Source organism: Chenopodium quinoa, unplaced genomic scaffold (assembly GCF_001683475.1).
Source record: "Chenopodium quinoa cultivar QQ74 unplaced genomic scaffold, ASM168347v1, whole genome shotgun sequence".
Lineage (NCBI taxonomy): Eukaryota > Viridiplantae > Streptophyta > Magnoliopsida > Caryophyllales > Amaranthaceae > Chenopodium > Chenopodium quinoa.
In genome coordinates, this window is record NW_018742733.1 from 3,192,918 (window position 1) to 3,216,297 (window position 23,380).

At 33.8% G+C, this 23,380-nt stretch overlaps 1 protein-coding gene across 2 annotated transcripts; it reads right to left on the reverse strand.

Moving 5' to 3' along the window:
- Nucleotides 1-476: 476 nt before the first annotated feature.
- LOC110723878 (UPF0505 protein-like) lies at nt 477-20,923 on the reverse strand. Of its 2 annotated transcripts, XM_021903282.1 has the most exons (23): nt 20,738-20,923; nt 19,597-19,815; nt 19,036-19,066; nt 18,652-18,830; nt 17,687-17,846; nt 17,211-17,307; nt 14,882-15,051; nt 14,450-14,613; nt 12,041-12,226; nt 11,803-11,892; nt 11,206-11,286; nt 10,842-10,985; nt 10,317-10,399; nt 8,002-8,143; nt 7,758-7,841; nt 6,634-6,795; nt 6,464-6,548; nt 4,517-4,594; nt 3,990-4,056; nt 3,806-3,911; nt 2,810-2,926; nt 2,666-2,722; nt 477-892 (listed from the first exon to the last, which is right to left on the reverse strand). In XM_021903282.1, the coding sequence occupies exons 1-23, from the start codon at nt 20,882-20,884 to the stop codon at nt 749-751; spliced, it is 2,793 nt and encodes a 930-aa protein (XP_021758974.1). In that variant the 5' UTR covers nt 20,885-20,923; the 3' UTR covers nt 477-748. The 2 variants fall into 2 exon arrangements, with proteins under 2 accessions (XP_021758974.1, XP_021758975.1); XM_021903283.1 differs by lacking the exons at nt 18,652-18,830; nt 20,738-20,923 and having other exon boundaries at nt 19,597-19,811.
- Nucleotides 20,924-23,380: the final 2,457 nt, after the last annotated feature.

The following is a 23,380-nucleotide window of genomic DNA, read 5'->3' on the forward strand; positions in this document are numbered from 1 at the left end:
ACGTAATTATATTTATCGGAGGGAGAAATTAACAACCTAACACAATTAACAAAAAAATATGGAGTACAAAGTATGAATTATAGTTCTATGTAATTAAAAGACCTAACAATCATAATCCTTTATTATAGAATTTTGTTATCTTGACGTATTTCTTTTTTGAAGACATTTGACTGCTTATGATTTCTGGGTGATCCATTAACTCTGTTCTATCTTCAATTTATCCCATGATTTTCCATGAGAAGAATATTCACATTATTCATCTACTATCATTTCTTCTTATTTTCTTTTCTTTAGAACATAAATTTATTTGACTCTAGTATCCAACCTGAAAACTCCTGTGCGAAAAATATTATCGACAAAAAAAAAAAAAAAAAAAAAAAGAAAAAAACCAATTCGAACTTGTCATTGTTTTGTTGATCTAATCCTATTTAAGTTTTGAAAGTTTGAAACCCCTCTCAATTCCAACACCACCAAGGTTTGAAGTTCAAAATGCTTGGCTTTCAAGAGATGAATCGCAATTAAACACTTATAAGTCACAGTTGAGGCATGCTATGAAATAACAAGGCTTGAGTTACTACGCAAATACCTCAAACAAGCTGTAGACTGTAGTAACTAGTAAGATCAATGCATCTAGAACAATTACTCTATCTATTTAAAGTACTTGTAATATACACATCACATATAACCATATTGCCTTGATACATAACTGAAACCAAAAACACTGATTACATGATATATATACATACTATCAGCTACTGGATATTGTAACGCTACGCATTTGATTGGCAACAAAGAAGTTAGATGTTGACAATAAGTACTTGTGATTCGTGCTCAAACAAGACCGGGCAATCTCCACCAATTCATTGCAGATACTTAATACGTTGTCATCTATCTGCATAAATTGAATAGCAAACAATATTATCAACCAATAAGAAGGAAGACATCCATTACAAGCATCAACATATTCATCCTTGTTTCATTTTCCCTTCATAAACAAACAAACAAACAAAAACCTTGTTTCATTTTAAGTTATTGTCAATAGAGTTATAATATCATGTCTATCTATCTTTGAACCGTGTTCTCTTATTTGAGCTTAGTAGCTAGTGTGCATGCTTATTCCCAATCTCCCGCCTTTCCATCATGTTAACATTTCCTAGTTTAATTTGAGTCATAACATTGATAATACTATGGAGATACTAGTTTTGAACTCATGACTTTTATATATACATACATGACATTGAATGAAGATCAAACATGTCTGGTATCTCAAAAATCATAGCTAGGCTAAGTTATCATCTACAAATGGTTTGTGTGTAAGGGACTAGTGGAACAAAGAGGAGAATTTTAAAGGATGTATAAATGAGATTCTAAAGCACTTGAGCTCCAAAAGGATTTCCACCTCCTCAACTAGTCAAGCATTCCTCATACAAGTGACACTCACATTTATAACGCCTAGAGTCTTCTACAGTTCTATACAACACCATTCCAAGGATATATACAAATAGAGGCCAGAACTTCTATCTCTTATTTTATCTCTATAGTGCCTTCATGGCTGGACTAGAGCCTTCGAATGCATTGAGCCTCCAAACATCCTTTCATAATCAGGCCATCAGCACATCCCAATCCTCCATCCTTGGCACATGCTCACTATAATATGTTTATAAGAATATTATGGCCTGGAAAATAAACTTCATAATTGGGTGAGATACAAATTACAAACACCCTCGTATGCATCACTATATCCACACATCCATTTCATTTTACAAGGATTTTAAGCTGCAAAATAATTTCCACATGGGTTTTTCTCAATTCTCAAGCACCTAAGTTATTACTCTTAAGGGGGAGCGTACACTACTTTAGAACGAGTGAGATTCCCAATTACCCACAACGAAGGAACCACCTCCTCTGAACAGCGACCTTGAGTAATAACAAAGCCCTTAACACAGATAAACGCCTCATGAGTTTTAAGTGATCAAACCCTTATTGGCTCAAAAGATACAATATGTGGCAAAGTGTCAGCAGTTCAGGTCTACAACATTAGGAAATTCTTTTTCTGACCAAGATATTCGGCAACAAATCTAGCGGTGCTGGGTGGACTAGCAGAAGAGTTATGACAAGCACACCCTACTACATAGAACTGTTGCCACAAAAAATGCCACTGATAATCGTCACATAATGGCCGCATTTTTACACCATGCTTCAAACTCCATGAGACCATGACAACTTGTTGGGAGCTAGAGATGCTAGGGTGAAAAATAACATAGACCCCCTCGTTTTTTTTTTTTTTTTTTTTTTTTTTTTTTTTTTTACACACTTCTCTAATCACGAAATCCAAGAATTGTACTACATATTTAAAGTTTGGGGAGGAAAAAAGTACTACCTCCGTCACAGGTTATGTGCAACGATTAGACATTTTCCCTCTCTGCTTTATGTCAAATCGTTGCACATAACCTGTAACGGAGGTAGTAATTAAGTAAAGTGTCATATTGACATAAAAATATTAGTTGTGAGAGTAACAGTAGTGGGCCCCATTTCTAAAAGTTAAGTTGTGACTTGTGAGTAAATTAAAAAAACGTCAAAAAAGGAAAGTGAGTATTTAAAAGAAAACGGAGGGAGTAGTTCATAAAAGCCACCATTAAGCTAATGAAACTAATCAGGACCAAACCTGGAGGGCTGATACAATACAGTTGCAAGCATCAAGTGCAAGGCTTCCCCGAGCAATCTAGATAGTGACATTCAATTATTAACATAAGAGCCCATAATAAAAACTCGGTTGTAAAGGCAACAACTCATAGAAAGATAAACATACCGGGGAAGCTTCTTCCTTAACTGCATGAACAAAGTCCTGAAGAATGTGACTAGAGATAGATGCAAGCTCCTCATGGTAGTACAGATCATCAAAATACAGGATGTCATTACCAGGAACCTGCATGACATCACTCTATACCATAAGAAGCAAGAGAGAAACATATAGCTTTTTCATATCTTAATTGAGTAACCTAAGCCATTAATTCAGTAATGACAAATTAAGCTTAAAAATTCAATAAAGAAGGGAAGTGGAACACTATTATGGAAAGATGCAATTAAAGTTCATGTCCATCAAACCTGATGAAAAAATGGGAAAACATTAAAATAATAACTTTTATAAACAAACGGACAATTCATTCAAAATAGCCTACATCATTCTCACTGATTTCATAAGGCAAAATAAACCACCTCAAACATGGTAATCTTTCAAATAAACAACTAAATAGAAAACCCTCATATGGGACTCCAGAAGTCTTCAGGCCTTCAGCATATGAGAAGCCCATTGGAGTATGGCGCTAAATAGCCAACTACACATACAAATGCAGCCAGCCAGCCAAAAATGGAAACTTTATAAGCTCTTCTTAAGCAATTGGACTAGCCTATTCGGGGCACAATCATAAGTTACTGGATATTGGATACTATATCAAAAATATAAATGACGCCACAAATCTATTCTTTTAATATTTATAAACTGCAAGTTGGATAATACTACACCCTATCTAAAGCAGTATATACAACCACCAAGAAGTGAGGGCCTATACGGAATCTCAAGGGGATAAAAATTATGTGGTCATAATAACCAAAAAAATTACAAGTATTTTTTTTTTTTTTTTTTGAAAACCAGTAAAATTTAATTTATTAATTAGCAAAGTACAGTCATATATTCTTTATATCAAAAGTTAAGCTTCCTAAGAATGACACGAAAATTTTCATTGTCAAGACAACCAAAAGATGTTTTTTGCATATATAAAAGATATCTCATAGCTAAATCGCATACCTCTTTCGTGCCACAAGGACTATATGGGAGTTTATGCTGTGATAATGCTGCCAGCAAAATAATATTTGCGCACAATGTTCTGACTCTTAATCTAGCATTATTTTGCCTGAGAATAAATTGAATAAATAAGGGGTGGAAAACAAAGTATTGGAAGTATCATTCTTTTTATATTAACAAAACTTACAATGAGTGAGAATTAACCAGTGAGAGTAAGCTCTTTGGGATGTACGTGACTCCACGCATAGGGTTACCTAGAAGTGATGCAATAATATTCAGTATTCTGGTAGGAAATTTCGAAGCATAGATAGATAATTGGTCATTGGAAGATGTAACGAAAAAAATGGGAGTGTTGAATTCTTCAAGTGGACGGGAAGAAGTGTGCAAAGCGGAATTGTACTTGCAAATATATAACCATAGGCATAAAAGTTGGATTGAATAAATGTTGCCCCTGCCTAAACACAGAATCACTGGACACAGGAGATGACTAATTCCTCCTTTTTTTTCCTAGAATATAACACATGATTCATAACACATTTCACAGTTAATGGGATGATGAGTGTGTAAATAGCACACTGACAAAATGGAAAATCTTTTCTTTTCTTTTTTTTTTTTTTTTTTTGCCAACCTAACGCTTACATAAAACAAGCTGAAATAATCTTTTATTTATGAAAATTCAATAAGATTGGTGAGATCTAAGTCCATCTATAGTACCTGGAACCATGATCAAAAGGCTGCACAGTTTTTGTATTATGCAGATGATTCTACCAACATCAAGCAGTGTCCCTGAATCTACAACACAAAATTAATGTTAAAAAGAATTTCCAGTTTGTAATACACATGATATGAAGTACCACACCAGAAAAAATCAAAAGCAATCCAGATAATCCATAAACATGGCCCAGGTGATCAAATAAGACACTTATCACTAACAGAGTAACAGTGAATGTATAAATGATATGAAGTAGCACGGCAAGAAAAATCAAAGCAACCAGACTCCAGAGAATCCATATACATATTCTGGGTACGCAAATTAGACATTTATTAGTAACAGGAGCACTGCGAAAGAAAGTCACCAAGCTTTCACATACTATACATGGAGTTCAGGTTTCATTCACTCAAATCTTAAGTGGTAGTTCTGAAATGTCAGAAAATTGTTTAAACCTAAGACTAAACTATGATCTTGCATCATTTTCCTTAACAATAATAGCAAGGTTTTTTGAATAGGATTCATCATTGGAGACATCTTCCATCATGAACCGAAGGCAAGTTTTCCACAGAGACTTTAAAATTTTTTTAGGAATGAACATTGCGCAATTGGACGCGTAAGATAATGGAGTTGTGCTTCTCAGAAACATGTAGCTCGTCAGGTGGAAACCTTGACAGAACATTTTAATATGCTAGCATAGGATTCTTTATTAAAGATAGATGGTTTTAGCATTTACAATTTAAAGAATCTTTATAGGCACGATCAGCATTCACATGCAGTCCCACTATTTCTGTCTCTCTAGCTTCCCAAAGTATCTTTCCCTCTATCTACTTGTTGATTGATCATTTATCAGCTTATCACATCCACTATGTCACGAATGCCAGTGAATGTCTAAATGAACCAGAATGGAGATAGATAAATGTCTCTACTAATAACCAATATACATACCACTTTTGTGAAGGTAGGTCTTAGGCTCCTCTTAGAAAATTTTAGTAAAAGCATTTTTACAGGTCAAACCCAGTAAAATTAATTGTCTACAAATTACCTTTCACTCTTTCAGTGACTTCTATCAATGGTCAGTTGTAGTTATTAATGCAAAAGAATACTCCCTTTTTATTTTAGTAAGTGCTCCATTTCCCTGGCACAGCGTTTTAGAAGAATTAGTAGAATGCATTAATTTACTATTGAAGTGGGGTTGATTGAATGAAGAATAAAAAAAATATATGAAAAAGCAATAGTAGGGTATAAGTGGGAAGGAGAGAGAATCAAAAAAAATAATACAATAGGGGAACACTAGTGAGGAGGAAAATAGTAATTTTTTGTTCTAAGTTCCCAAAAATAGAAATGGAGCAATTATTGAAATACGGCCAAAAACAGAAAGTGGAGCACTTATTAATATATAGAGGGAGTATATAGTTTGAATGTTCAGCAAGAAATGATTGTGGTAGCCACATAAAAACACATCTTTTGAGACTAATAATTATAATCAGAGAAGAAAGTCTGTCAATCATAGAGGGATTGTGGTTGTATAGAACAACCAAGATAGTGGAGGACCCTAGAAGTAGCTTTGGTAGGATAGTATAGTTCACTCTAGCCAAAATATTATTCCAGCAAAATTTGCATGATAACTTGTAAAGTACTTCATTTCCCACAATGTGTTGAATTTTATTCACCAAAAGTACATATTATTGCAACTACAACAAAGTGACAAATAAAGTTCAGAAACTGTGACCCAATGTTTCACCAGCCGTCTATTGTAGAATGAACTCATAGTGCATCACTTGGAACCACAACATTTGGTACATAACAATGGCTTAAATAGTAAACGATTCAACTGAGCTGCTAATGCATTAAAATATCTGGCTGACAAAACAGACATCAAATTATGAAGAGCTCAAGCAGGAAACCAGCGACAAACAAGAATGTTTTAAAATTTAGGGAAACAGACTAACCCTCAGCAACAAAATTTTGAAGAGAACTTAAAGTTGAATCTATTAATCCATCTGAATGACAAACTAAGCCGCTGGTCAATGCAACCTGGAAGTATATAACAGATCATCATGTGATTACTCTCAGTATTCAGAAACCTAATCCAACAACAAAAACCATTGAAGCCTCATACCTCAGCAGTCTCAAGATATAGATATAACTGCTTTACAGGAGTCACAATAGAAGGAATTGTAGCTTCAGAAAATGCTAAACAGGACTTGCCAAAACAGACAAGTTGCTTTGAATCCTTCAAAGCTTTCATCACTAAGCAGTTTGCATGATGAACAAGAGTTTCCTGCAACAAATGGAAACATTACATAAAAGTAATTCATAGAAATTATTATGTCCTTTTGAAAATAAAGTCACTTCAATGGTCAAGGTTTCCAAACTTTGACTACTATATATATATATATATATATATATATATATATATATATATATATATATCAAGCTAAAATGTGAAATTATTTCTTTTTCAGCACTTCTAAATTACTGCAAAATTCTTCAACGTATGCCTTCGTAAGATACACTGTTGATAAATAATGGTGACAGTCAACATCACAAAAACATTATATGTGGACTGCTTTTTTCAAACAGAGTAGTATATTAACACGCCAAAAAATTGCACCAATGCCTTTTTATAAGGCTCCACCTATGGCGGGTTATTGTAGTCCGGGTAGGTTGTAAGAAGAAATGTAGTTATGTCCCTACAATAATAATCAGCAAGAGACTGAATACTACATGTATGTCAGATCCTTAGTTTAAAGGTATCGACAGGGAAGCAACTTTACAACATTAAAGAAATACATAGCAGGCACATGAGACTGAATATTGGACCTAGTTCTCTATCTCCAAAGACCAAACATAGTAAGTTTTTCACATATCATCTCATTATGCGCAATAAATAAACGGTTTTTTCCCCCTATCAATTCAAATAATTTCAAAATCCAAATCAACTAAATCAAAGATTCTAATGCATCATTGAAATTGATGTCATTCATAGAGTTGCTAATTAAAAATAAAAATAAAAATAAATAATAAAATAAAAAAAAAAAAAAAAAAAAAATTGTAATACCAATTAATGGACAGTCCAAAGGTCTTGCCTTTTATCTTTCTAGTTCAGTTCCCTGTTTAATTGATGAGGGCAGAATTGATTTATCAAGGCTTTGAGAACATAAGCAGAAGGAAAAACATTTAGCAACTAATCATGACAACAATTTGCTTTACCTAGTGGCATGCCTAGTAGAGAGTACAGACCTTGATTTCATCTGCACTAGCAAAAGTTGCACGACACTCAATCAAAAATGCCAGGTGACGTTCCCACTCAGTCCCAAAATCAACCTGTTCAACAGTTTCCAAAATCACTAATTACAAGTCACGTAACAGCACCGTCAGCACATGATGGTAAATAAATTTCACATAACACAAAAAGAGTTACTTATAAAATTGGGAGAGGGGAGAAAAAAAGAGGGTTTGAAATTGTGTATATATGACTTGTTACCATTTGCACAAAACGAGAGCATAAACGCTCCAAAGGTTGATAATCACTGTCCAGCATGTCTGAAGAGCCCTTGGCATTATGCAGACCCTGACAAACTTCGAAAAGGAACTGTATAGTAGTCGGACAACAGATACATCCATTCCTATAGATAAAAAAGATGTACTTAGGCAGACATGAAGACAACTGAAATTAGTTAAGACAAGTCCCAAAAGCAAAAGACTTGAATCCCCAGGCTTCTAGTTGCAGAAAGTATGAAAAGACTTTTAATTGCAGAGATACATGAGATCAGTGTCGGAGCATTCATATGCAGAAAGAAAAAATATGCAATGCATCAGCCTTTCATACTGCCTAATCATCAACTCAAAACACCTTCAATTATCAGAAACAGCACATAATACAGATACTGAAACCTGTAATTGGCTGCTTGCTAAAATACCTTTCAGTTAGTCATTTCATCTTTGGGATATACACATATTGAAACATCTAAGGTTTATTCAATCCAACCCCTCTTCTAAATTTTTTTTTTTTTATCGCATATCCATTCTCAAGATATCCTGAAAATTTTAAAAAAGAATACTCCAATAATGTTAGCTTACATCAGTGCTACTTTTTTGTTTCAATCTACTTGCTACAAAATTAGATCCAGTGAATTTTTCAGAAAGAGTCACTCCACCTGCCCGTCAGCCAAAATGATATATTAGGATGTTGAAGAGGACATTGAGGCTACTTCTCTGCTTAACTTCTCATTGCTCATATCGTTTATTACATAATCCCTATCCTGTAGAGTGTAGACTCTCTATTGTATACCAAATAAAATGTATTTTTGTTCGTTTTCATTCACCCTCAGTACTGTTATTTTATAATTCATATATACCCCTATTTTATTGTAGCAGGGGAGGAAGGGGGAGAGAGGGGTTCCATATCATCTGCAGTATCAAGCTATTAATAGTAAGCGCCTTTTTTTTATAGTTCCTCTTTTTACTTTTTCTTATTTCAATAGCAATACTTCTACAGTGTACACTACTCACATACTCCACTTTAAATAAACTTTATTAGCCCCTATTCTCATCATCCTATCCAAATAATATTCAGTAAAACCATTAGGTAAAATTAATTTCAGTACAATAAATATAAGTTAAAGCAAAAATAATTTTTAATCAGCAAAAATCATAAACTTTAAAGAACATATATAATAGAGAACCCCAGTATAAAGTAATAAACAAGTTCCCTTAAATTCAAACATGTGGGCGCCAAATGCTATCCATCACTAAAAATTATTTCAGGGAAAAAATAAACTCCAAGTTTAGCAAAATTAAAATAATTTCAGTTCAGCAAAAACAATATTAGTTTAGCAAAATTAAGGTGAAGAAAACAAGACCTTATACTTAACGAAAAACAATAATATTGTATCTTGTTAGATTCGTCTCAATGAATTATTTGTTCAAATATATTTTGTATAACTTGTACATGTACATTATTTAATATATACAGAAATGTTGCAACTAAAAAGCCGAAGGAAGTATCTCTTTTCAACGACTAAGACGAACTTTTTAACCTTCCGTCTATTATTACCCTTCAATAACACCACCCTCCCTTAATAGTTAATATATGTTGTCACAGTAGAATATACAGATTTCAGAATGAATATTAAGACCTATGACAGGTTTTACCCAATCCACAAGTTTTTTATGAATTACAGTTAAAATTATACATTTTATATAGCTTAATCTAATTATTACGTACAAAATAAAAGGGGAAAGCACTTTTAGTGAATATTTTAAGAGTGCAAACTTATCTTATTATATGTAAATTCAGTTGGGGAAAAAGCCATTATCCTACAAAGGAATGAAAGGATATGTTTTATATGTATCAAATTATTACAGCCATACCATCTGCATGCCTGAATTGCTACACATTACACCTGTAGGCTAGTACATGATGATCCAGATTCTCCTCTGTAAACCTATTCATATATGAGCATTTTTATTTGCTCGTCATTGTTCAGAGAAAGCTGCTGCCCTGATATTTTGACCTAAAGAATTGTGTAAAATAAGTAAAAGATATCCCATTGATTGATTAAAAATTTCAACCCTTTATTCGGCTCATCTCTGTCAAGCCTAAAAGAGCTTTGATGAACTGGAAAACAAATTTTTCCTCTCTTATGTTGAGGTAGTAAAAGAAAATAGATTATTGTCCTTAATTTGCATTTTAGTGAACTCGACTTGTCATTAGTCAAAGAGTATAACAAAAGGGGGAAAAAAAACTTCATTCATCAGGATAGCAACTGTGAGACCAAATTAGATGATACTATGTACCTGGTAGCAATTTCAAGAATACGCATATTGATGGCATTCTTTGAAGTCCCACGCATGACATCCATGATTTCAGCAAAGAAATTCTGCAAGGACCATCAAAACTGATATTGAGATGACTAGCATCAGTAGCATGTACTCCAGTAACTTCATTTGGAAACATAAAACTAAGAGCATGCAAATACTTCATATAGTCACACAATTCAAGTTAAATGTTCTTTTTTAAAGGGAAGGTGGTAGGGGTAAAATATGTCAACACAGCAACTTATGGCGTAGTATTCTTTATCACATTACATAGTAATTACAATATCAATGCACTAAAAACTTGCAATTTAAAACACCAATGAATATACTAATTAGAATTGTATGAAACAATTATGTAACTTGTGTATAGGCATAACCTCGAAAAACAAAAATCATGAAATGGGAGTAATAATAATAAACTAGTTGTGCTCCAGCACACTTTTACAGCATACAACATCTAATCAAATCTGAGACACATAAATGTGAGGACAGTAGGAGAGATACCAGCTCTATAATATCTTCCAAGCACTTTGTATGACTAAGAATCTTGATAAAAACAGACTGCAAGCTCTCGAGCTCACTGTCTTTTATCCATTTGTTGCATGCTCGCTCTGCAATCCTCTCAAGTAGCCCTTCCAATTGAATTTTCTGTTATAAAAAATACAGTTGATCAGGAGGAACTAAGAAGGATTAAGTAACGGGTCTACACTTTCTATCAGGTTAAAAAAAAAAACAGTATTTACATCCTTTTTTTTATCAAATCAACTCTTAAAACCATGTATTCAATCAATAATCGGGTTTTAAAAAAAGCCACATTTGTTTTCAAGCAACTGCAGAGTAGGATCATTTAACAGCTACTCTTACTCACCATCTGATTCTGAAGAACAACATCAACATAACCATCTATGACTTTTAGGTAATCATCCAGGACTTGGTACTCAATAACATCCTGAAATTCCATATATTAGTCAGCAACATTGATAGGAAGATGTAAAGAGCAATTATAATCATGCTCCATGTTAAAAGCTGCAACATGAAACTTGACGATATACAATCAGCTCTAATGGCAACTGGAGATATATACAATCCATGATCCAACATCAATATCTATTTGTCTCTGCTTAATCTTACACAGACAATATCTCAAGAATAACACACGCGAATAATTTTGTTTCAGTAAACCTAAGAAGAGTGAATAGAGTGAGGAGAAAAGCCGTGTATTATAATGAAAGCTTAACAATATGGGCAGGTAACAGCTCTTGATAATCAGGATCTAGTTTCAAGCACTTATCTAACTGAAACAAAATAGATAATTTCATACATGCATCCCTGACCTATAAGATAAATTACCCTCAAGATCAAAACTACAAGCAAACGATTGCAAAAAACAGGTATACATCAAGAAAGATCAGGTGGTACAAATGAACTGAAAGAATGAATTAATCATGTAAGAAACATTATAGACCTGAATCACTCGCTCCAAAACCACATTGACGATCTCCACAGGAGCGTCTGTTTCATAAAGCCTGAATCCAAGGAGCCGGAAATTCATACACTAAAAATTAGGGTGAAAGTATAAAACAAATGAGTATTGAACAATTCCCCTGAAAGCATACATCGGATAAATATTTGTTAAGATTTCAACTCAGGAGAAATACAGAGAGATCTTTTTTTTTTTTTTTGAAGCAAAAATACACAGAGACCTGATCAAAGGATGAACCAATGCCGCACTCAATGAGGTCAAGAATGTGCAGAATATTAGATCTAACAGCCTCAGGTGGGAGTTCCTTAAGTAGATGATGAAGATTGAGTGAGACACAAGAATGTTCGCCAAACAACTCTGATAAATTCCTTGTGATTCCAAGCTTGAAAAGTGTATTGCATCCTTGCTTAAAACACACACACACACACACACACACACACACACACACAAACACACAAATGTCAGCTAGCAGTATAAATGGTTTGTATTTTATGTTACACAGATGAGTGAGATAACCAGAGAGCTAAAGACAAGTATTAAATGCAAACTTTTAGGGAAACCATTAGTGTAATAGATCAGTAAGTAGAAGCCACCCCTTTCCCTCCCCACTAGGCACTTTAAAATAAGAGGATTTATCCACAAGAAGAAAGCATACCAAAACTTTACAAACAAATATTTTCTAAGCCAAGAGACTATGTCACTATGATGGACATTCAATAATAAAAGTCCAAGAAAGTATTACAAAGCAATGCAAAAAAGACACTTTCTTCTCAGCACAGCACAGATATTAATGGAAAAATTAAGTAGTGTATAGTATGATCAATGGTAAGTCACGTCCAGAGAGGTCTTCACCTAGGAAAGAGCTCAATCCTTCCCAATGAAGTTCCAATCTGCAAGGAGTGAGATGAGGCACAGGCGCACAGCGCATGATAACAAACCTAAGTCATCAGAAATCCTCCAATATTGGTTTATGTAACATGGACATAAGTACAATACAAATGATTCTAACCCATCATCCCAAGACAGTCCAGTAGTCCACTACTCTATCATCACCATCCTTACAGCCAAGAGCTGTACTGTCAAGCCTATACACTGGGGTTGATAAGATGTCATATAGCCTTAAGGTAGCATAATGCATACAATTCTCAGTGGAAACAACATTCTGCATAATGCCTTCTTAATGTAAGCAGTTACCCAAGCCTGCATCCAACACATGACTAGGGATAGACTCTTGTTATTAAAAATTCAAAATCCACTTACTGCATCTCGGAAACATGAAAATGCTGAAAATTCCAAAAACAGACCATCATCTGAATATACATATAGCAGTCTCCGGCACTGAAAAGGAACCATCCGCTTTTCACAATAGAAGACACAAATAGCAAAACCATTTCTCTCTATTAACAACAAATTCACATAGAAAATAAGCTAGACTTCTGAATTCATATGATCCCTTCTTATAAGCAGCAGTTTTGCATTGCTATTTTTGATAATGTTGTGTTCTTAGCTTATTTCTGACTAGACTTTATAAGACTTAAAGGTTGCAGTAAGCAACCTATGTTAATGCACCAAAAAAATTACCTTTGTCATGCACTAGATTGGAAATCCTCTGTTTTGTGGTCAGAGATGTATCATAATGCGGTTAGGGGACTACGGGACTGACTAGAGTAGTTTTATAAGCTTTAGCTTTGAGATTTCTTCAAGGCTTTTCAATGCTTTGTCTTTCAGTGATGCATGGTGTAGTTACAACACTCTAATAGCTAACAGAGGAGTACAGGACACCTAGTCCTATTTAAATGTAAATGATTTTCATATACAACAAATATGTACCCTTAACTGATAATATGTATGACTATATCTGACCTAGGATCTAGCCGCATCCTGAAATTCTAGAAGCAAGCAAAGCTACTTATTCAGAAACAAAGATTTGCTTCTAAGTTTTCTTGTGATTTAGGTTTATACTAGAGAAATTGAAGATCTTGTACTTCCTAAGTAACGTCAAGACTACGCCAACCACAAAACACCACTGGCTTCTATTATTGCCAGCAACCTCAAGCTGAGATCACACTTAAACATTATTGCCAGCACAAGTTATAATTGCACTCAATGGCTCTCAAAAAACAATTCCTTGTCAAAACAGAGTTTGAATCTGATGGAAATCCAATTTGATACATGAAAAAGAAAAGACAATGAAATAGATATAGCAAGAGCGTAAGAGCTAAACTCATTAATGACTAATCAAACCAGAAAGCATGAACTAAAGTTCATATCTATCTTTGAACTTGTAAGCTCCAGATTCTAGAAAGCTATGAAAGAGAAGAAACTAGCCTTGAAGATAGGGGGATGTTATAGTCCCAAGCAAATAAGATCAGTCATCAGTAGGAAGAAGGAAAAGCCACATGTAAGAAGTTCAAGAATTACAAAATCCATTAAGCATGAGGGAAAGAAACAGAAGAAAAGACAGATTCAAGGAAACCATAGACTAAGATTAAGAAAAGAATAACCTGAAAAAGATACAGAACAAAAAACTTTAAATATCACTCTAATTTCTATGTACAGTGGTCCTATGGGAATGAGCATGCAAATAACATAGAAATCACTAAAGTTACATACTTAATATCTCACTGACCTGATGATCCTTAAATAAGCATTTCATGATGTACCACATGGATGGTTCCATGAGGTGAACAAGGACTTGATTATTCTGGGTGTTTCTACCTTCTGTGGTTTCTTTCGATGCAACAAGAGGTACCATCATGCGATTAATGTCTTTAATGCAAGTAACAAGATACCCTGCAAATTGGGTAGTTTATAAATGGTATCATAATTAATATAAAAACCAATACTTTGAGTTGTCAAAAGCCATTTTTTTTTTCCCCTACATTTAGTGAAAGCTTTTGGAACTTCTTTGAATCAAATACAGTAAAATTGAAAGTTGAACCACATCGACGTAAATAACAAATAAAAAAAAAATAAACAAGAAACAAAAGACAGGCATACATATTAAGCATAAACCCAACAGGTACTACAAAATAAATATGCAAGTTTCAATTGAATATACCATTTTGGCATAAAGGTAATTTCTGAACACAGTAGACCATATATAGATGACAATATGCAGATGCCAAGGGATTGCCTAGCCCACGCATCATCGCCAGCAAGCGTTGGATTACATCAGTGGTATCATCAAGTAAAAAACGCCAACAAGGCAATATAGCAAGCTCCAAGTAGCTGAAATACAAAATTTCTCATAAGGTAGTGGCAAAAAAACCAGAAGAAATGTCAAAAGTTATAACAGGGTTGCATAAAAAAAAAAAAAAAAATAAATAAAAAAAATAATTAAAAAAAAAAAACTTCTGTTATTTATATAAATCTTGTTAAGCATTTCGATGGATTCATAACAATGATTCTTGAGTTTGATGTTAATGGCAATGGACCAAGACAGTAAAGCCAGATTGATAACATGTTCGAAGCTTCACAACAATAAATTTCTCTCTCAAAGGCTTTACACTCTAAAAGTAAATTATCTTTATCACACTAAATATAATTACATCCAATTAAATAAGATTAAAACTCAGGAACAAATTCTAATTAGTGTGCAAGAAACTAATTAAGCATATTACATTTCCAAACAAATAAAATAAAATATAATAAATGATAGGTGGTTTCCAAACAAATCTTACTTGATTTAGAACTCTACTGTATCTAATCTTCAGCATAAATAGTTGCTAAATTGTGTCCCTATCCATGTGAATCCTCAATCATATTATTCCACTATAGCAACATCATGAAAATGGATGGGCTGTAGCTGCATTGTTTGACACGCCCATATTTTAACACACACATTTATAAGTAAAATAGTAATGAACAAGATTAGAACTCATGCGATGCACAATTTATAACAAGAAAATCGATTTTTTACAATATAATATTGCTTCCTCCATTTTTAAATAATTGCATAACACCCTTTAGCACACATTTTAAGAAAATTACTATTCACTGGTCCCCAAATGACTAAACTCTTTCATTAACCCCTTTAATTATTCACCTTACTCCCTTAAATTCATCAGTCATCCCTGCAGATTACCAATTTCATTAATTAACAGCCATAACCGTCCATCTCCACAACCCCTACCGCTGCCGCCTCCACCATCGCCCTAAAATCAACTAGGAAAAAAACAACAACAACGAAACTTGATATATCTGAGTTAGATAGTTCAATTTCAAAGAAAATATCCAGATCTAAAAAAATCAATCAAAGTTACTTATAAAGATAAATGGATTAGTAAAATAATTCCATCACAAAAAACAACCCATCTTCCTTTTCTCCTCATCCCAATCACCGTCATCATGACCGTCGGGCACCAGTACAATTAAGAGAGGAGAGAGTAAATTCAAGAATGAGATGGGGAACTAAATAGCAGTGGTGATGGAATAGACTGTTTTGGCAAAAAGTGGTGAAGGTGGGTGGTGGTTTTGATGAGATTTGTAAAGGTGGATGGTGGTTTTGAACTATCAAAGGCTCGGTGGGGTTGGAGGTGGTGGTTTCGGACAGAGTAATGGGGGTGGTGGTGATTTTAGTGAGGTGGGCGGTGGTTACTGTGGGAGTAGTGGTTTGGTAGGTGATGATATTGGTTGTTACGATAGGAGTAATGGAGAAGGGTATGTATGAGTTGACAGGAGAAAGATTGTTACAAAGTAGGTGAGTTAATTAAAGAAACTTAAGTTGGTTAAGGCCTTGCTTTGTAAACAGTTTTTCAGGAGAGTTTTTAGCTTTGAGGCCTAGAGGTTTGACCATTTGAAAGAGTTTTTGAGGCTCAAAAACTCTTTTTAAAAAAGTTTGTTATATGAGCTTTTTCAAATAAGCTTTTTTGGCTATTACATACACAGAATTTGCTAATATTTAACACTTAAAGACCAAACACTTTAAAACAATCAGCAATTTACCAGCTCGTTAAACCAGTTAATACAAGATATAGCAATCAGCAGACTAGGTGCATAGATAATACAAGTAACATTTATGCATTAAAGTTAATTCTTCAGAAAAGCATAAGAGATATTGAAGAAGAGAAATCTTTAGAATAAGAATATCGAACAGATGATTAGATGATATAAGCAGTTGGAGTGTTGGACAAATGGCCTCTACAACGTAATTTATCAGATTATAATAATAGAATATAAAAAATTAACAAAACTTAAGACATACATTATGAGAGTATTCATCATTTGTTTTCTGCATATCTATGGATCTCAGCATTCAGTGGTAAGTGAATGAGGATGTTAGGATCTCAGTGCAAGTTATCTGCATTTATATGTGCCTCAATGCATCTAAATGCAAGCAGGATTTTAAACAATAAGGAACATATTAGAGTAAGAAGCAGTAATCTCACATTCGAGGCAGCAGATCACGTATGGAACCGATCTTGCAAAACCAATTGTGACAGGTTTCTTTTGCATCTGAGCAAACATCACTCGCTTGGAAATCCTCTATCATAAACCAATCGCAAATTTCAGATAACCATAATTATCTTAAATTGATGGAAAGAATATTTTCATACACTAATCCCGCATCTACTGACATCCCTGAACCCTAATAAGAGGGCACTGTTTCTGAAAAACAACCAAAAGGAAGTGCAGGAAGTATAAGAAAGAAGAAAGAATTAATGTAATGTTCTCTTCACTTGAGTTCATTTTATACTATCTTATTTTGTTAGTCATAAACTTATGACTTATCTTATCTTATTGGACCTTATTAAACCTTATTGGGCCATCTTCTGAAAATTCGGCCTTCTGCTTAATGCACTCCCAAAAATTGAAGCAAGACCCAAAAAATGCAGAATGTGATGATTAAAAACAAGACGAAAACCTGGCAAAGCATGAATCTGTGAACCATCTTCTGAAAATTCGGCCTTCTGCTTGATGCGCTCCCATACCATATCACCAAGCATATCCAATATGTCAGTAGCAAGAGTAAACAAGGTTGGATAAAATTGCAGCAAAGCCGTATCCCTCAATAGCCTAGCAACCTGCAAATTAAGCAATCTCTGAATTCCATGTTACATAAAGAGAAAAATATCAAAACTGCTTGAGAAAATACAATTTTTAACTTATTTTCAGTTGTATAATAAAAATGGAACCCCTTATCTACATTAAATTGGACTCATCTTAAACACATTTTTTGAGGTAAAATCACAATTCTGATTCCACAAAAAGTGGCTTGTCTGGCAACTTTGTGGGAAGCAATGAAAACTTATTTCCTTAATCCCCAAGTGACCACAAGAAATGGTAAAAGAGAAAGCAAAGTTTCTCCTACAATCACTTCTAGAGCACAAATGAGAAGCAAATCAATAATAAATTCACAGAGTTCAATAAATGGGGGAAATCACTAACAATTAAAGCGTAGAAGAATATTTGAACCCAGAAGGAAACCTGCAAGCACATAGAAAAATAACTACAGTGGTCATTCACTCTCCAAATAAATATATGCCCTCCTTGACAGTGATATTGCTATGTCTGTCTGGTTGTTCTAAGGCAATTTATCTCTTCTTTTTATATACTCTCTGGCTAGTCTCTGCTGCTAATTAAGAGGTTTCAATCATACCAATCACATAGAAACCCGTGATGATCTTGAATAAGGAAAAAAAAAAAAACCTACCAGAAATGGCCTTAGAAGAATTTTACAGCTAAAATACAAAGATCACTTCACCTATATATCAGCTTATTATATTTAACTAGGAAATGATAATGAAGATGTGGGCAGGGTGCCTGGAATACATAAGGTCAGAGTCCAACTAAAGATAATGAAAAAATCCTACAACTTCATCAACTTGCCTTAACAGATAACTTCAGAGATTTAAAATGATCACCAGCAGCCCAAGTACAAAGAATTTCATTCTTCATTTCACTTAATCTTGCAGTATACTCTTGCTGTGTGATAAATTTTACATCCTCAACAGCTGATCCCTGTGGATCATCCAGTTCATCCAAATGCGTATTCAATTTCTCATATGCTGCATAAATAGGCATCATTTTGGAATGAGTAAGGTAGCTTAAAGCATTAAAGAGGCAACCAGCAGCATTTGTGAGGGGAAAAAGTCATAACATCAAAACGGGTTGTATACTTGCATGTTTTACAAAAAGGTAGAAACAAAGAAGCTGACATATAAATAAAAAAAAATAATAATAATAATAAAGAGAGAAAAGGATCCCAATTACCCTTATGATTTCCGACCACCAAATCAGCAGCCTGAAAATGATGGAAACAAAGATGTCATTATAACAGCTTACTAAAGAGTAAAGATATTACATGTTCTAACATGAGAAATGTGAAAATATTGAGGCTAAACCATGATTCCTTCAGTCAGCTACTAAAAAAATTCCAAACAATTTTAGAAGAACAAAAATTGATTGTTTTCTAATGAGTTTTTCAGGCAACTTTGTCAAACAAAACATTCATTTCAACAGAAAATATCAGAAGAGGGCATATCTCTTACGACACATTGGAAACTACAAAAGGGTTCAGCTTGATTATTTAAGAACTTCCAGGATCTAGCAAAGAAAATGGGGTAGATGCAAGCAATAGACATACAAAATTTGCTTTAGAGATGACAATATGGCAATTCAATTCAGGTTTGGGTTAGGGTCGGATCATATTGTAATTAGGGTCTTTTGAGTACCTATACAGGTTGAGCCAGTTTTGGGTCTCTAGTTTTCAACTAGGTTTGGATATTGGCCTACTTTAAGTATATAAGATGTTCAGGTGACTGCCACGCGTACCGATGAAACTGCAACCGTCTTAGAAGGAGGAAACTTCTGCACCAAAAATTTCTTAAATGTGGTCCAATCTTTCCCGAGAGGTTGAACATAACTGCTTGAGATATCTGATTTAGAAGCATATGGAGCATCCTCTGAGTTTTTGGAAGGCACAACTATGCTGCCACGTGGTGCTCGTAAAGGATCAAAAGTGTCATCCTTCTCTTCATCTTTAACATCAACCTAAAGCACAAATTATTGCACAAGCAATTGGTAAGCAGACAGAGAAAATATAAAATTAAAATGAACATTTATTAATCAATAGGCGGCATTTCACATAAATAATAAAGGCTCTTCTAATTAACAATTGTTTTTCTATGCACCAATCGCAGTATCGCACCCTGAATCACAAAAATAGTAAGTGCAAAATCTCTCAGTTTCATTCTAAATTTTTTGGTTTTCTTTTCGAAGAGAAAATGTTTGACTCCACTAGGTGTGATCAGTCATCAGTGTGGAGATCTAGTCCTTCTAAATTATGATTAGATCATTCATTTCAATGCATTGTCTAATTTGTCTTGAAAAAAAGATATCGTTATTTTGAGCAAGTGAGTGTCATCCTCCAAATTAATGTTGTTTTTCAATATAATTGCATGTCATTTTATCATACTTACATAATATTTATTCTGAGTCGTATATTAACCTCGAGGATATGTGTTTTGTTATGAACTATGATGCGCATCACACTCCCGAGTGCACAAAATAATTTGTTTCATGCATAAGTATAAATTCATTCCGTGAACAGAAAAATAATCCAAAATATACCAAAATGTTCGAAACAAAGGTCGAAATTAATCAGTGTTGAGTTATCTACATCAAAAATGATCAATTTCACTTAATTTGCATGATCAAACCCTCAGAAATCAGAACAATTAACAATGCATTAATTCAATGTGCAAAAAATTACATTCCGATTTCCTCATTACATTCCTCCTAATCATACACATCAAATTAATTTAGAGAAATCAACGAATTTTAAACTACTGATGAACAAGTCAACAAATTTCTAATGCAATTTGTCGAGTGCACAAATTAATTGAATTTTTCTGCAAATAACATAGCTAATTTTAATCGAAATAAACATGAACAGAAAGTTGAGAACGAAAACCTGAGGAGAGAGAGAAGGAGTAGAGGAGAGAGGATGAAGATCGGCCGGAATTCGAGGGAGAGAATGTGCCTTTGCTTCTGCGGCGTAGTCTCTTGCTCGAAATTTGACGACCATTTTCGGTGGTTCACTGCTTTCAGTATCCGCCATTACTTCTGGAGTCCTGGCATAAGTTCATCACTTCAAGTTTTGTGAATTTAGACTCGATTGATTTAGTGGTAAGGTTTGCATTTCGTAACCCGTCAGGTTATTGGATTAAACACCCTTAGAGACACTTTGGGATGGGGTTTTCCTTTACCCTCCCCACTTCTAATGTGCCTAGCCGAGTGGATTTGATGAGGAGCTCACATTGTAACCTTAAGGTCACGAGTTCGAATCTCACTCAAGGTCCAAAAAAGATATACTATCATGTAGGTTGTTGGGTCTAATACGGATCAAGAAAAAAATGAATCGTATTAGGCTCTTGATATTCTTTCATCGTTAAATTGCATGTACAACCAAACCTACAAGTTGTGTTTTGTGCATAATAATGAAAATTGAAGTGTAAACACGGTAACAATGATCATAACGAGAAACATTTACTAAAGATCGCTTTATCATTCTAAGACCACTTTTGAGAGTCACTACAAGCATGTATCCTAGTTTCACTCTACTCTTTGTCCACCTACAAGGTGGTCTTATATTGGTAAGACAGATGTTGTTAAAAATCTGTAGCCTAAGCAGCTTGCGAATAGGCTCGTCACATTCCTAGCTCTATATTTTTACTCATGCTAAAAGAGTATACACTTACTTTTTACACATTTTTATTAAGGAGTGTTATAGTCATTAAACCGCTCCTGACTAACCTTAACGCATTCTCAAAGTCCGGTTTTATTCTTTACAAGTTTCCAATATTCTCAAGGTATTAGTATTGGTTTGAAATTATTGATGGAAAAATTATTTCAATTATTTTACACATTTAATTAGTCTATTATCTTTCTGTAAGTGCGGTTAATTAAAACTAGTGTGTTACAAGTATATAAATATAGAAGAAGTACTATTTTAATTAACAAGTTCAACTCAAGCTCTTGACACAAGTATATTTTTATATAAAGCTCTTGAGTCTTTGTAAAATCAATTCGTTGCACCTTGTAAAAAGAACATTGAAGGAGTACTTGACACAAGTATATTTTTATATAATTGAACTATGTATTTAGGGTCTGTTCTCTTCAGCTTATTTTCAGTTCAGTTCAATTCACCTCCAATAAGTTCAGTTCGGTTCACCTCCAATAAGTTAAGTTCAGATATTATTTTAATTTCTCTCTCTCATTAAATATTCAGTTCAGTTAAGCTCCAATAAGTTCGGTTCAGTTCAGTCAATTTGAACAAACCCTTCATATTTATGGTTTTGAAAAGGAAAAAAACAGGCAGAGAATAGACTGACTGTATGTACTGTTAAAAATTATTGAGGTAATTGCTGACACTAATGATGCCACGATGATGTTATGTTGACGTTACGATGATGTCACATTGACATCATGATGATGTCATTGTACAAAAAAGCAAGTGTGCTTTGCAATATACTTCTATTACTTCCAATAAGTGTTGCAATTCTAAGTTAACAAAAGGGATCCATATCTATGTTAATACTGAAAGTTGACTATAAAAACAGTGTTAATGTAATTAGGTACACAGTTTGTCGTCCATTATATTAGTCTTGTTGCTTAATGTTGTTTTCCAGGCCAGCCTTTGAGTTAGTTGTTAACATGCAATAATTATATTGTTATGTTGAGATTGTTAGTTGACAACAGAATTAATGCTTCTCATGAGGCTTAGCTTGCAATAGCTTGCTTATTAGATTTCTGCTGCCTTTACTTTTTGAGCTAGCCATTTTGACCATACGAATATAGTGAAAAGGCATGGTGTTGACTTCAAGCTGATTTTTCCTTTAACAAGAAGTTGTACATACACCACTTTCTGTAATAATTATGAACTCAAAAGTCAACCTTTTATTTGTTCATAGATTGATGAAGAAAAATTATGTATTCATATATGTGGACATGGAAACCAAGCTATTGACCTATGAGTAGTGTTAGCTTCCAATGAAAGAAATGAGTCTTAATGTTTTAATAAATTATTATACTAATGCAAATAAATCATTAACATGAAAGGCAAGCATTGTACAAGTTAGGGATTTATTTATTAGGATGTTTGGAAAAACTAATTAATAAGCTAATAATACATATATGGAATAAGGCTTAATTAAATTAGTATAATTAAGGTTGGGGATTTAATTAACTTATAACCTTAATCGAGATCATAAGATTGAATCCTCTCAACTGCAATACTTGACGGTGATGATTCCAATCCTCACCCTTTCCTCTTTCATGTGTCTGACTTGCAAATACTGTAATATTGTATGTATAGATCAAATTATAAAATAATATGAGGATTGAATTGAAGGTTTGGCAAGAGTCCTTTAAACCATTAAAGAAAAAAGTTATTGCTTATAAAGTATTTAAAATGCTATATTATATGTGTAATTGATCAATTTGACAGACATTGCCTTTAATTTTTATATTAAGATAGATTGCCATTTTCTTTTGATAAATGAACAACTAATGAATTTTGGAATAGATAGAAAGTTTGGATTATTCTTATAAACAT

Coding starts and splice junctions, on each gene's coding strand:
- LOC110723878 (XM_021903282.1), bottom strand. CDS start 20,884: ATGGCGGATACTGAAAGCAGTGAACCACCGAAAATGGTCGTCAAATTT. Junction 12,227..14,449: donor GCTTATTTAAGGATCATCAG/GTCAGTGAGATA, acceptor GTGTGTTTTAAG/CAAGGATGCAATACACTTTT. Junction 4,057..4,516: donor CCTTTTGATCATGGTTCCAG/GTACTATAGATG, acceptor CATCACTTCTAG/GTAACCCTATGCGTGGAGTC.